At 46.3% G+C, this 14,807-nt stretch overlaps 6 protein-coding genes across 6 annotated transcripts; 4 read left to right on the top strand and 2 right to left on the bottom strand.

Moving 5' to 3' along the window:
* Nucleotides 1–254: 254 nt before the first annotated feature.
* On the top strand, nucleotides 255–1,024 carry VTP01DRAFT_9773 (uncharacterized protein; the record flags this gene model as incomplete). The annotated part of the gene is made up of 4 exons (XM_069389035.1): nucleotides 255–297; nucleotides 390–658; nucleotides 727–779; nucleotides 832–1,024. 4 exons carry the CDS (start codon nucleotides 255–257, stop codon nucleotides 1,022–1,024), a joined length of 558 nt encoding a protein of 185 aa, XP_069240192.1.
* Nucleotides 1,025–1,743: 719 nt separating this feature from the next.
* On the top strand, nucleotides 1,744–4,717 carry VTP01DRAFT_9774 (uncharacterized protein; the record flags this gene model as incomplete). The annotated part of the gene is made up of 7 exons (XM_069389036.1): nucleotides 1,744–2,901; nucleotides 2,957–3,017; nucleotides 3,094–3,285; nucleotides 3,355–3,474; nucleotides 3,541–3,756; nucleotides 3,822–3,927; nucleotides 4,006–4,717. The coding sequence occupies 7 exons, from the start codon at nucleotides 1,744–1,746 to the stop codon at nucleotides 4,715–4,717; spliced, it is 2,565 nt and encodes an 854-aa protein (XP_069240193.1).
* Nucleotides 4,718–6,065: 1,348 nt separating this feature from the next.
* On the top strand, nucleotides 6,066–7,057 carry VTP01DRAFT_9775 (uncharacterized protein; the record flags this gene model as incomplete). The annotated part of the gene is made up of 4 exons (XM_069389037.1): nucleotides 6,066–6,135; nucleotides 6,194–6,567; nucleotides 6,623–6,919; nucleotides 6,983–7,057. 4 exons carry the CDS (start codon nucleotides 6,066–6,068, stop codon nucleotides 7,055–7,057), a joined length of 816 nt encoding a protein of 271 aa, XP_069240194.1.
* Nucleotides 7,058–7,659: 602 nt separating this feature from the next.
* Nucleotides 7,660–8,146, bottom strand: VTP01DRAFT_9776 (uncharacterized protein; the record flags this gene model as incomplete). The annotated part of the gene is made up of 2 exons (XM_069389038.1): nucleotides 7,660–7,859; nucleotides 7,921–8,146. 2 exons carry the CDS (start codon nucleotides 8,144–8,146, stop codon nucleotides 7,660–7,662), a joined length of 426 nt encoding a protein of 141 aa, XP_069240195.1.
* Nucleotides 8,147–8,241: 95 nt separating this feature from the next.
* On the top strand, nucleotides 8,242–8,918 carry VTP01DRAFT_9777 (uncharacterized protein; the record flags this gene model as incomplete). Its single annotated transcript, XM_069389039.1, has 2 exons — nucleotides 8,242–8,373; nucleotides 8,775–8,918. The coding sequence occupies 2 exons, from the start codon at nucleotides 8,242–8,244 to the stop codon at nucleotides 8,916–8,918; spliced, it is 276 nt and encodes a 91-aa protein (XP_069240196.1).
* Nucleotides 8,919–10,417: 1,499 nt separating this feature from the next.
* Nucleotides 10,418–14,174, bottom strand: VTP01DRAFT_9778 (uncharacterized protein; the record flags this gene model as incomplete). Its single annotated transcript, XM_069389040.1, has 2 exons — nucleotides 10,418–10,894; nucleotides 10,950–14,174. 2 exons carry the CDS (start codon nucleotides 14,172–14,174, stop codon nucleotides 10,418–10,420), a joined length of 3,702 nt encoding a protein of 1,233 aa, XP_069240197.1.
* Between the last annotated feature and the right edge of the window lie 633 nt (nucleotides 14,175–14,807).

Below are 14,807 nucleotides of genomic sequence, written 5' to 3' on the forward strand. Positions count from 1 at the left end.
TCCATTGCAGCAATTTCGAACTACACACAGTTGTAACTTCATAGATCAACTGATCAACATATTGGCAGTCGTTTTTCTTTTTCAATTTTTTTCACTGCTGGCTCGTTGCTCATCGATAGCAGAGAGAAATTCTGAACAAGTGTTGCAGTGTCTGTTGGCTTCGTCTGTCTACGAGTTTATTACTCACGGCGGGATGCCAAAAACAGGTTAGCGTCGCATGTAGGATACGCTCTTTGCCTTCAAGTGTCAGCGCCATGGAGGAGGCTCCAAAACCAATGAAATGGTGGTTCCATAGTGGTAAATGTCTTGTCTCGATGCAAGTCAAGAGATGTGTCCAAGGGAATGACTGATTGGACTGACATTATTCTCTCTCTCTCCTTCCTCTCCAGAGGTTAGAAACGTGCACTTGCTTTTTGAGCCGTTACTTTTAGACAATAGCTTGCACTTGTTTCTCGGATATATATTCATAGTCGCAATATGCTGGGCCGAGCGCGCTGTAACATACTATCTTGACCAACACTTGCGTCCCTCGCCAAGGTTACACGGGCAATGGAAGCATATACTATTGCGCACGAGCTTTTACGCTATCGCTACCATTTTGCGTTTGTGGTACATGCTTATAACCATGTATTTCAATACTGGCCTCTTTATAGTAGTGGTTTGTACACTGAGCGGATATTTGCTACTTGGCAGAAGTACGCTGAATCTGGAGTAAATTCTTTTTAGGTCGTTGCTCTGGCTACTGGACAGTTAGCCGTGGAATATCTCAAATCATTCGAGTAAGTGATGACACTATTAGTCAAAGTCACTGCGATTAACTATTCGATACAGATACACAGACGCAAAACAACGCAGGCGGCACGAGGTCGGCCAAAGAACGCAAAGATGGCAAGACAGTGCCATGAATCCTTCGGTGGAACGAGATAATGGAGAGGAAGAACAATTGTTATATGTACCTCAGCGGAGGAGCAATGAATATGAGATGAGACAAAGCGGTTTATCGAGTGATAGGGATAACAAGTAGCAGCCCGGATGAAACATCCTCCCCGTATACCTCAAACATTTATATGCACAGTGATCCGAGCTGAATGCTGGTCATTACCAACGGATAAAAAATGAAAATGGATTCTCTATGCATGAAGACTCTAGAAATTAAGAAAGGTCATCCAGATTAACATCAGGAACCAAGTTGAGCTTTCCATTCTTCGGATGAAAGTTTCAGGTGTCATCATGATAAGTGCGGCGACTTGGATAAATATTGCAAAGGAAGATTATACCACAAAGGATTCTATTCCGCTAAGGAACGTGCATGACTACAGTGTAATTTACTCAGAAGAGGATGGGATGCATACAGCGCAAAAAGTGACCGATCGCAATATCAGGTTGAATAAGACAACGAGAAACTGTCAGGAACAAAACGTTTTGATACAGTAGGATGCGCATTACCTATGCCTCCGTGTAATTCGACTATTCATAGCGAGCGATGTCCCGAAACAACTGAAGAGTGAGAGAGAGCAATCAAACGGATAGTCAATTGTATGCATTAGCCCGCATGATATTCTGCATTGGTGGCCTGAACCATAGTTCGTGCTGAAGGTGATACATGGATAGGCTTGGGCGTGTTTGAGCCATGCAAGGTTACACAAGCAGAGTGCATGCTCCTGTTGCACAAAAGCTGGCAGTTAAGGAGCAGGGTTTATGCCTTTCCCAGCAGAGGAACGCAGAAGAGTCTTCTCCAGAGTCATGGCAGCTGCACTCCATTTCGATAGCGCCTTTTGGTCTCAAAAGCGCCCTCAGGAACCTTTACCTGACTTCCAGACCGGGCTCTCTGTCTTACACAGCAAGCTGAATCAGAGCAAGGTTGAAAATGACGAGCTCATTTCATTCTTCAAAGACCGCATTGCCGTCGAAGATACATACGCGTCGCGATTAGCAGATCAGGCCAAAACAAGCTTAAAGTCTTCTGGCTTCGGACGCGATGAAGGCGCTGGACTGAAAAGCTGCTTTGAGAATTTGCGCGCTGCAAGCGGCCGCTTTGGCAACCAGCACAAGGAAACAGCAAACCTCATGACCGAAACTGTTTTGAGGCCATTGCAGCGGCTTCAGGAAGAGTACAAGCGCAATATATTGGTTAGCAAGCAATCGGTAGACGCGGCGCTGAAGCAGTTTGATAGCCTGGTAAAAGATATGGATAAGGCACGCTCGACGTATCAAAAGAAATACCGCGAGCTCAAGATAGTTCAAGAACAAGTACAGCTACAACAGCAACAGCAACAGCAGACAGAACCAACAACCGAATCAGCAGATGAAACTACTACTGTTGACACTGCAACTGCTAGCCGTTCACCGCCGGATAAGAAGGAAAATGCGACTGCAGAGACAACAGTGATTCTTGGCAACCAGCAATTACCGCAACCTGAATTTGACGCGCTCATGCGTCGAATGTATAGCGAAATACCAGTGGGAGACCACAGAGTGCCTATTCTCGGCAAATACTCGAATACGTCCACGGGCGAAGATATTTCTATTTGGCTTCAGCAAAATTTGCCGCAATGCAAGGATTCACCTGCCATGGCGGATGTTGTTGCCCAACAGCTGATCCATCCTCTAGGAGTACTTCGCCTTGTTGGACAGCGTGGCAATAAATTCTCGTCATCAGCACAGTCATTCTATCAGTGGAGACTGCAGAGAGACGATGAGAACGCGAGTCTCTCCACCACGAATGCTAACAATGGATACGCAATTACCGGATTTTTCGAAAGAATCGGCGCGGTTCAGCCTGCATTGCCAGGAGAAGACTCGCTAAAACGCGTGCAACGTGAGGTGGCTTCCGCGGATGAGGCGTATCGTACATCCGTAAAGCGTATCGATCAGATGCGCATGGTCGTTGAACAGGCACTGGTAATGAAAGTTCACATATGAATCGATTCATAAGTCTGATACAGTTTATATCTAGTTTGCTCACTTTGCGGAAATGGAGCAAGTCGAATTAAGAAGGATCGGTTCAATTAAAGAAAGTGAGTTTATACATTTACTGATTATTTCCGTTTTGAAAGTATGCAATTAATCACAAAAGCGCATGCATTTATTCAGTATTTGAAGCGTACTCACGATGCATAACCAAACTACTCCCCGAAGAAAAGGCTATTATTGATGACATGTTGGTGTATCAAGAATCTCTGAAACCAGAGCAGGATATACAGTACATTGTTCAGCAGTATTTCGTCGCTGGATTCGGTCCAAAGCCTATACTATACGAGAATGATGTGAATGGCGTTGCTTTAGGTGGGTATAATTAATAAGTTTAGCATATGCTATGGATATACTCACACCGAACTGCATGTAAACGTAAAGACCAGACTTTTGGTGTGCCGTTGGAGGATCTCGGAAATCAAAGTGAAGATCACATCCCTGCATTTGTTCGTTGCGTTTTGGAAGCTATAGAAGCAGGCAAGGACGCATTAAACGATGAAGGTATGCCTCGCCTATTTGCCGTAAAGGTGCATTTCTCTCATATACAAACGGTGTTTTATTTCGCAGAACGAACACATCTTTGGTCTACTCGAATACCTCTTGCTCGCGTCCATACTGTTCGCGTTGACCTAGATATACCCAGCAGCCAGATAGACGTCGATATGTTGAAGCAGCATCCACCAATTATGCTGGTTGCAATTTTGCGCTTATTCCTGCTAGAACTACCAGAGCCTCTAATGACATTTGACTTTTACGATGCCGGACAAACTCTGTATAGCAACAGTAAGTAAAAGAATAGGAAGACCGGTATTATTGTTTCTCTGTGATAATTCTTCCACATTGAACAGGTGCTCAGGATGAAAGTCTGCGTTTGCTATCACTTGGCAACCTTATCGCAAATCTGCCAGGTTCTCATTTCGAAACGTTAAGAACACTTCTAAAGCATATATACAGGTAAATACATGATCTCGCTTGCTATCTTATACAAGTAGTAGCAAAGGACGTAAGCTCAGACGTAAAAAATGTTGCCAGCCATGTCGAAAAGTTGCAAGATAAACGAAAGCAACAGGACGAGATTGCGGCGATTAGCCGGTCGCTTGGTCCGGTCATACTGCGCCCGCGATTAGAGTCACTTACCAGCTTGACCAGTCGTGTCCCGGCCAGTATCTCTCAAGACCTCATTACGCATTACAATGAAATATTCAATGAGAACACTCTGAAATCTCACCAAGAAAGCGAAAAGAGGCGGCTTGCACGACCGTTAGTAGCGAGTAAATCTGATTATCAGCTCGCAGACAAGGATGTCAATAACAAGCAACAACAGCAGCAGCAACAGCCGCAACAGCGACGCGGATTAATGTCATTTATGCGCTCTTCTGCAGAGGATACCAACGCAAGCAGCAATAAATGGAGCATGCGCGGTGTGTTCCAGCGAGCTAGCAACACGGGGGCTTCGAGCGACAGCTTATCGGACATGCAGCAGCGAAGTTCCTCATCCTCGTTCACGCGTTCGACAGCCATACCCATGAGCGGTTCTGGTATTACCCAGGGTTCCCCGCTATCATCACCGCCTAAGTCCTCGGAGATCGTGTTTGATTTAGCCGACCACGTGCAACAAGAAAACAAGGTTCTAAAGGATGATGGTAACGAACAAGAGGAGAAGCAACAGGGCAATGATGATGATACCAAGAATCAAACTTTACATGACAAGGATGAATTGGACCCATTTTTTGCAGATGATTAAATGTTTGAATGAATACATGCATACTATTTCTTTTTCATTGCAGTAAAAAGGCAGACTTCACGTCTTTAGTGTAAAATCGGCCTGAGACTAGGGGCTGCCTAGGGGTGATAATCTGCACCCACAAGTTGAATAAAAACATTTTGTCTACTTGACACGCCGATCGGCGTGCGAAAGGCGAAAACTCAACGTCGTTCATTTAGAGCTTGCGTCTGACTGCAGGACGACGAGTGTGGACAGGCGACGGAGATCTCATTTATACATGCAAACAAGAGACAATGAATAGCCATGATGGAGAGTAAGGTGTCGATGTCTTTTGACATTGCGTTCCTTTTCTATCTCGGAAAAGGAGTAGTTGAAACTCGTCGTCAAGAGGTTTTGCTGGACAGCAAGTCATCATCGAATACCCTTTGCGCATGCGGTCCAATTGATATGGACAAACGTATTCTGTCAATGTCAGACAATCCACGATGGAGGAGAGTAGCACGGGCATTATTTCGATGGACTGTCCTCATGGAAACGAAGAGTTAATTCTTTTTCGCCCATTCTGCTAAGCCACGAGTTGCCGTTTGCAGAAAAACAATAAGCATCTTCTGTCCGTTCGACGATGCAGTCTGAGCTTTTTCCTGTAGCCCTTTTTGACTTATGCGTGATCAATTCCGACGATTTTAGATCGATTTCAGTTGTGTCAATCTGGACGCAGTCCTTGTAGCTGGCCTGAACTCGCTCGCTTGCAGTAACGCGATCAAAAAAGGGCGATTGCAGAATCGGATCGAAAGCAGTAGGAGCGGATCGATGTTGGCTTTTGTTTATTTCTTTGCAGAGTAACATCCCCCTTTTCCCTCGGGCAAACCCTTAGCAACGGGAAGCAATAGCGTAATTTGTGTTGCATCAAAACGCTATTTTTTTTTTGGGATTTAGCTCGTTTGAAATTGTCATCCAAGATCTCTTTGCTTAAAGTAGCTAGCACAGCGATCTACCTTTGCTGGGCTGATATCATTATTATTACTCTGGGGCTAGCATGCCCGACTGAGCGACGATCCTTTGTTCATTTAATGTTAGAAAATGCGAAGAGCAGCTAGAAAACGGGCAAACTTGAGGTTTTGAGGCGATGAGACACGAGGTATAACGCCTCTTGCCAATTTGCTTCAACTTTTATCCTGGGCGGGGATTACCGCAAAGGCAGGTGGCATTTGGCACTCCGGGAGTGAGCGGCCCGACGGCAAAGACCATCGATATAAAAAACTGTGGCAGGCCTAATTCTCGGCATTGCAGAGTCCTTAAGGGCCAAGCTTCTTTCTTTCTTCCTTTTTTCTTTCTTATCTCTCTTTTTGCTACTGTTTCTTCTTCAATGTCCTCACGATCACCGCCTCCCGCAACACCGGCACATTGGGCCGATAGTGAGAAGGCTATACCCCGAGGTTAGCTTTACCACTTCTTGGTATTATCTCAACATCGATGTTGACACTTGTTGATTAGGACCTCCACCACAGTATATACCTGATATGGATCCCGAACCCAATCTGGGACAGAAAAAAACCAAGAAACGCCCGCTGACCGAGCGCAACTGCTGTTGTCGATGGCTCTGTTGTGCATGTTGCCTGCCTGTGTGGGCGCGCTACATTGTATGGTTCATTATCATTGCTATCATTATATGTATCATTGTTATCGCCGCTTTGCTTGGTACATTCAAGATGCCGACAGTCAATCTCGATGGAGTCACATCCAGCCCGGAAGGAAACAGCACGCAAATTACCTACAATGGCAAAACATTCAGTATCAACATCGGTCTCATTGTCAATATTCAGAATCCAAATGTTTTGCCTATACGCTTGTCCGATATTCAGGCGGTCGTGAGTATTAAGATGTAAGCAGCAAAAGATCAATGTGCTAATCGGTCTAATTTAGGCAAACTTTCCACTCGATGATGGCACCAAAGCCCGCCTCGGTCAGGGCACCATGGATTACCAATACGTGCCAACAAACAGCGACTTCAACTTTACATTTCCTTTTACGATCTCGTACGAGCCTTCGTCTCGGTCATCGACGCTTATGCTCAATTCGCTGATGGAAAAGTGCGGTTTGACCGGCGGCGAAGCGCAAGACATCTCCGTAGACTATACCATAAATTTAGCGGCACGTGTTTTATTTGTTACTGTTCATCCGACAATTTCGTCAAGTGCATCGTTTGCCTGTCCGCTGACGGTAAGAACGAGCGAATCTGTGTTTTGATGTTACGTTGCACTTACACATAACCAAATTTGATAGAACGGCGGCATACCGGGACTGTCGTCAAGTGCCTTGACGCTCTCAAACAGCGGCGGCGACAACAGCAGCAGCTAATAATAGCAACACAAAGGGTAACAACAACAACACCACAAAGCCGATAAGACGCAGAAAAAAAAAACCAGGTACCATCTACATATATTCTCTCTCAATTGTACATTCTTTTACTTTGAGTCATTGTATTCCTTCCTTCCCACCACCTCTCACAATTCGCATCCAACTACTACAACCGATGTTTTTGCTTGTCCACTTTTCCTATCAACCCCATGTACAGTCTACAAAAGAAGCAAGACCGCAAAATGCATTACTCTGCAAATAACTTTCTTTTTGGCTGATCGATTACTGTCGAATGACAAGGCAAAGAACCATCATCGTTTTATATAAATGTATAGTGCGAATACAGTGTGTTAGGTATACACGGTAGTACTGTGTTCCGAAAAATACACTCGCGTCTTGCAAGAGTTTGATATTGACGCCTTTCACAAACCATTACTCAGCTCCTCGCCACGTGTATGCAAACCGTGTGCATGCTTCGGATAGTGAACATTAAGAACATATCATAGGAAAGAATGACACCTACTGGATACTGGGTGCAAGGCACTATTCACTTGACTTGTGGATCCCTTTTTGCTTTTTGGAGCGTTACCGTTCGGATCGTCTTAGCGCAGGAGCTCTGGATGATTCTGGCCTTTCTTATGTTCCTCTATTTTGACTCCCGTAGAAGTTTGTTCGGGAGACCGGAATGGTTCAACCGTTGTCTTCATTTCTCCGGATGGTCTTTGACGTCTCGATGGCCGGATAAACCAGCGGGGGCGTTGCTGGAACCGTAGCACATATCGTGTAATAGACGCCAGATTGCCTGCACGTTACCATCGCGATGGAACACAAGATTGCAAGACGGACAACTAACTACCCGGGACACCTTTTCAAGACCATCGTCCAGTCGAGCCGTGTCTTGTACTGATACCACAGGGGTTCGCTGCAGAAAATCGATTCGTTGCTCCCGATCTTGCTTGGTGCAATACAGCACATTCTTGGGGAGAGATACTCATCAATTCTTGTAGGTATATCAGCTTCCGTGCTATCGCGGCCACAGCTACGTTGCTTGATTTTCCGGTACAGAACATTGGCAAGCTTATGATCCATCGGTGCAAGAGCTCCCTTTCTCGATTCCTGCTCATTCCGTCCAGGCGGAAACCATAGACAAGAGGGTGGTTGGTACGGTGAATGATTCCTTCTGGATGCATTTGTTGCCTCATAGCAAAGGTGCTGTTGGCTTGATTCATGATAAGATAGCAAGCTATGTCAAGACACGACCTTTGCGATATCGCATTGTCCCATATCCGGCGGCGCACGGATCGGTTGTCATAGAAGTTGCATAGATGGAGGCTGTTGTAGTTTTGCCTTGAGTTGCCGAAGATGCAAGTGATATATATAACGAAATCTTACAATCAAAAGGAAGTCGCTATACGAGCATATAAAGCGACAAGCTAGCGAGTGGTAACTTCATCATTATCACTACCACCGTTATAACATCGTCGTCATTTCAACGATCAATACTATCAGCAAATCAAACCATGAAACAACAGAGAAAATTTATGGAGACATCCTATCTTCTATACCCTCCAATGCAAATATATATATTCCAGTTCATTCACAGCAATTCTTAACAACAAGAGCCAGAGGCCGCGGACGCGGACGAGGGCGTGGAGGTGTAATAACTCTCATAGCACACAGGGTCCGAAACTGAGAGCTGAAATATACATTAACACAGCGCCGGGGCCGGCCTGGCAGGCAGCAGCAACAACATCAACTGCTGCAACCAAAACAGCAAGCTCAGGAGGACCTGAACATGGACCTGGACCTGGATAAGCTGAAGCAGGACCTCGACAAGCAGGACGAATCGATGTCCTTCTAATTTTTTTTTTGTCGTTTTTTGTCGTTTTGGTACGTAGAAAATTTATTGTAACTTTTTTATCCTTTTTGTTTGAATGTATATCACTTTTTTCCATTCGATATTGAACATCCATTTTGATTGGCAATCTGGGAATTGTATAGTTTTATAGCGTATTTTACTTGGACAGGCTCCTTGGATAATGGTAGCCTCCATATTTCTATTTGAGACTTGCCAGAGGTGAAAGTCGGGCGAAGACTGATTTCTGGCCTTGAATCGTGCACCCCCGACTATTGCAACAGTCTAACCCTTGAGAAGGGGAACCTGAAACGCTATTCGGAAGTTATCGCTCTCAATACATTCATTTGTCGCTGCAGTCAATCGTTGCTGCATCCTGTATGTAAAGGTATTCTTGATTTGTATATTTTTGGGAGTGTACGTCCTGTATGACACATTTATTTGGGATTATACATTGGCTTCCACTTGCACTCGTCTGTCAGCAAGGCTCCGCGCTTTCCTGTATGTCCATATTGGACGCTGAAGGCGGGCCATAGTCTCACCGTTTGGTACCGCTTTGGGTGGTATATGTTTCGTCCCCACGCTGAAAGTCGTCCGGCGGGTGACTACAACTCATGGTGTTACGCGTTTCGCCTCATCTTGACTGGCAGACTTGCAGCAAATGGTTTCTGGATGGTTGTTTCAGGAAGCTGCGTCTGAGCGAGATAACAGTCTTATAATATCGAATGATTTATGTATTTTCAGTGTGTATCCATCTACCCCTGTCACTAATTTTCTCATTGTATGTTTAAATGTGTATCCTATCTATCTGTCACCCATGATCTCCGGTTCCAGCCTGTAGACAGGAACAGCGGGGCCAAGAGTCAAGAATGTCTTGACTGGGTTCGCAAGTGGGGGGAACCGATATGGACTTTAGGACTAATTGTGTCTTCCTAGATGAGTCTGCCTTCCATTTAACTTGAAGCGCAGTATGGCCTGGTCAAAGAAAGGCTCGCCTGCAGTAGTCACTGTGTCCAAAACATGAGCACAGACAACCACCATTTTGGGGCGCGATCTCTGCGTCAGGTCCAATTAAGTGCAGCCTGAGACTGTCACAGCCGCTAGCCAAGAAGAGAAAGCGAGGAGGCTGTGCTGGGCTTATGAGCACAGAGACAGTAACAGGTCATTACCTAAGCTTCTTGTAGGCCACAATGGATGAGATGGACCAGTATCCGCACATGAAGGGCCACTATCTGGTAATGGATAACGCTCCCATCCATACGTCTAACGATATAGCTAGTACATCACGTCCCGTGATACGATGTGGCAGGAAGCTGGGGCTAAAAATACATGCTTTATATACTCTGGGAGGTGCTAAAGCTTTGTACGACAAGATTTCCGGAAGATGCGATTTCTCAGCACTGCCAAATCTATTTTTGGAAAATGCCGAAATCGGGTTTCATTGGGATAGCGAATTTTATTTGTGGAAAGAGTGTATTACACTTGCATGCGCGTTTATGCTTCAATTAATAGTTGCCATGACTTCGTTGTCGATAATGCTGCTGCTGTCGGTAAGGAGGCATTGCCATCATGCTATTTCGAGCTGTGGATGTTGATCTGGAAGATGTGGGCTGCGGTGGTGGCGAAAAACCAAGCGGTACATTGTCATCCTTGTCATCGTCATCGCCTTCGCCGCTCTGGTGATGACTAGCCTCGGCATCCATCATCATTGACATTCTGCCATTGTTGTTGTGGTATCCTGGATACATGGCTCCTGGGTACTGTGGATACATGGGCATCGGACCAGCAGACACCATATACATCATGGGCGCCATCATACCCATTCTAGGGTCCATCATTGGCTGCTGAGCCATCATTCCTATAGGTGGCATCATCATGCTCATTCTAGGGTCCATCACGGGTGCCATCATGCTCATGCGCTGATCCATATATGGCATGCTCATTTCCATCATTGGATACGGGTTGGGATTGGCCATCATCATCTACCAATAAAGAGTTAGGAGGTAAATACCAAAACCAAGCAGCTGCGATGCATACCTGTGGCGACGATGCCGACGGCTGCTGCTGTTGCTGCTCATATTGTTGCCGATGATGATGATATGCTTGATCCGCCATGAACCGCTCCCGTTCTCGATCAAGCGCTCGCTCTTTTTCCATCTCTAACAATCGTCCCTTGATATTCTCGCGCTCTTTACGTTCACCTTCCAGCTGTGAGATCATGCCCACGAGACCAGCGCGCGGCTGCTGCTGCTTCGTCGGAAGATTCACGAACGGCTGACCTGTCGAACGTGCATAACCTTCTTGAACTCTTGCAGGCAGTTGCCCCGGCCGATACATATCCAACAAGCTATTGTGGGTGATGAAATTCTCCCCAACAAGCGGCATAGGTACTCCATCCACAAAGTCCTCTGTTTCTGATTGAGGATGCTCGTACACACTGGAGCCCGCAGAGCCGTATCCGCTCATCATGTACTCCATTTGTCCGCTGTGCATTGCCCGTCGTCGTTCGTCTGCGGCGGCTGCAGGATAATTTTGCTGCTGTTGCTGCTGCATCATTATTATAGATTGTCTCTGCTGATGCTGTTGATGTGGAACTACTCTTTTTTTACCCACACTGCTTCCAGATTCGCTTTGTGACACGCTCAGCACGCTCGATCGACTGGCGTTGCTGCTGCCAGAGCCGCTCGAGCTACTTTGCAGAGTCATGCCCAATTGAGACCGTCGTTTCCAACCCATGGATGATGGAGGTCGCGAGCTTGACGCAGCACTCGCAGTTACTGGTGCTGATGCCTGCGCCTGTGCTGATCTTGGTGAAGATATTTCTGCTGTTGGCCGTTGCTTCAACACTTTCTCGTCGCTTGATCTGCTCGCATTGCTGGCACTGTCAGCGATAGTGGGAGTGCTAGTCGCACTATCTTTATTGTTTTCATTGTGTGTGTTGGCTGGTGTGGTACGTGACCGAGACGGTATTTCTGGATGTTTCTCATTTTCAGTAATATTGCCAAGTATAGAAGATGCAAAGTCGTTGCTTTCGCTTATTTCGGGAAGTGTCATGATAGATCCTTTTCGTACTTCGGCTGTTGTAGTCAAAGGCTGTGGATGATTAAGAGCAGGTGGAGGTGTAGGGGGAAGTTGAGACAGAGATGTTGGATGTAACGGCGTGGAGGGTGTTGATGAGATCGTTTTCGGCATGGTTGTTCCAACAGGACTAGGAACCTGCTCCTTGTTCGAGTTAGACGTTTCGGCACTCGGCGCCGTGTTTGTCGTTGTGGACGTTGCGGTTGTCGTGGCCGACGTAGGTTCCATCATCTTCCTGTTCTTATTAAATATCGAGTCGTCGCTGCTTTCGTCATCGTCATCATCCTCTTCGCTACTATCTTCATCTTCGTCACTTTCGTCGCTGGCGTATATTGGTTTCCGAGACATTTGCTGTGATTGCCGGTTAGCCAAAACGGAATTCCGTGCAGGTTGAACGGCTCCCGATGCCAATGACGAAAGGTAAGTTGAGCTGCGGCTTGCTGTCGGTTGAACTTGGGGAGTTGGAGCGTATTGCTGCAGCTGCGTTGTGGAGTATGTGCGTCTGTGGATATCCCGTGTGGCATATCCTGACAGCAACGGCATACTGTTTGTTCTGTTGTTCATACCGCCATGTGGAGGAGGTGCTTGGGGGCCCATCGCTCTAAGTTTGTTTTCCAATATTCCGCCGAAAGCAACCTTATTATCGAGCAAACTCTCTTGGAAATTGATGTGCGAGACTTCATCCAGCTCGAGGAATAGCTGCGGTCGATCGCTGCCGTACTTCGATTCACCAAAGTTGAGAGCGCTGCTGCTTGCAGGGTCATCCAGCAGCTTTGAAGGCCGTCCATACAATTTGAAGGCATCGAACGTTCCTACAAGCCATTGTACCAGCTCCTTTGCGTTAGATGTCATGATGAGCGTACTAGCAGCTGCCTTGAAAAGTTCTTGTTCGCCGTTTGGTTTTGTGCGATACATGTTTCCTTCCACTTTCATGAGCGTTGCCATATCAATAAGGTGCGGTGATTCGGGGTAGATTGTGTATGCAAATAGGACATTGACGATAGTCATGACAGGGTGCTTTGCCTTTTTTGACTCGTAAAACATGAGCTGCCCTCGCGCAGGCACGGATTTCTTGCCAAATAGTTTCTTCTCGCGCCGTCTATCCGTGACAACAGTCCAGTACTTTTGCCATTCCGTAGACCCCGGGAATCGCGCTTGTACCCAGCCTTCCACTCTTGGGTATTGTTTGATGCAAAGTTCCGAGAAGATCGTCCTGGAAACAAAGCGCCGCGTGTATATGCTATGGATGCAAGCACATTCAAAACATGAAAGTCGGATAGCAGAAACCCACTGTACAAGGTTTTGTTCATCTGTAGCTTGCAGCAGGTACCGATTAGATCCTGCAGTGTTGAGCGTAAACACATGCTGGCGCATTGGCTGCTCCGTCGTTAAATTCCCCAAAAGTTCCACGTATGAATCCGTGATGTTGATATATTGCGGCAATATATCCTTTTGGTTCTGCTCCATCCCTTCCGTTTGCTGTTGCTGAAGCTCTCCAGTTTCATCATCGTCACTGGCGTCCCACAATGTCAAGACTGGGCCGCATAGCTCGACGTACCATCGAGTCCATATCCTATCACCGCATATTTTGCCGTCTACTGCCAGATCGTTCTTCTTAAATAGATAGCCTTCCAAGTATACTTTTCGGTTATAGTGATCGTAAAGACGTTGTACATCATGCATATCCGCCGGTATGGGGGCCGTGTTACGCGCTTGCTGCGTTGCCGGTTTTACAAACTTTGCTGGTCGTCGAGATGAATAGGTCAACTCTGCAATGTTGCGGACCGACACTGGTCGTGCGAGGCTTCCTCTCGTCATAACAGGTACCGTTTTTGATGATATTAAAGGGGACCTATATTGCATTGAGTATCGATTGCTTGCTGGTTGTTGGGATATCTGCATCGATAATGGTCGGTCATCTTCCGAATCCTCTTCTTCTTCGTCGTCGTCTTGCTCTCCTTCATTGTCCGAAGCCGAGTTTTGCACATTGAGTCCATATTTTTCAGCATACAGCATTGCAGATGCTCTCCTGGTGCTCGCAGTATGCGGTCGTCTCCAGCGCGGCTGCGAAGGACCCGGGCGGCGCTGTTGGACTGAAGACTGATCAGATAAACTGAGAGAATCGACCGACGATTCCAAGCTTTGTGGACTATTGCTACTGCCAGAATGTCTTGCAGTTGCCATGGTGGTCCAATTCTAAGCTCAATGCCACTAGCAAAGCGCAATTACGAACAAGAAGAGGTTACGTTGAGTAGGCATTCAGAAACCGGTTTTCCCTGGCACCCCTGGAAACAGGGTACCGGGTCGCTGTGCACACAAATATTCTCCATGTCACCAGCCCCTAAACACTTGAAAAGTAGTATTGGCTACTTACCAACTGGTCCCGTAAAAGTAGGGCAGCCTAGAGAATAAGGATGAAAAAAAAATAGTACGTGTAAGGTAGAAAGCGCCAGATTTGTGGTATAAGCTCATCAATGTTGTGTAACAAGGTCGGTCCGCAACCAGAAGCAGCATCTTTGAAATTCTCAATCACGTCAGGCCCTGCGTTGTAACACACACCGCTTGCGCGTCCACAATTCTTCCGCACGGTGCTATCATGGGGTGATAGACTGTGCCACGAGCATTGAGCCTGGATTAGCCACGCAGCACGCTGATATATAAATTTGTCACTCATAAGACATGACAAAGATGCGTTTAACAAAAGACTGTCGAGATAAATTGTTATTTTCAATGAAGGAACCGAAGAAATAAATAGGTATCGGCAATTCTTCAGAAATTACTAATAACAAGTGCTTTACGGTCACTACGCTCTCTGCA

Source organism: Rhizomucor pusillus, assembly GCF_041956525.1.
Source record: "Rhizomucor pusillus strain CBS 183.67 unplaced genomic scaffold VTP01scaffold_7, whole genome shotgun sequence".
In the NCBI taxonomy this organism is placed as follows: domain Eukaryota; kingdom Fungi; phylum Mucoromycota; class Mucoromycetes; order Mucorales; family Lichtheimiaceae; genus Rhizomucor; species Rhizomucor pusillus.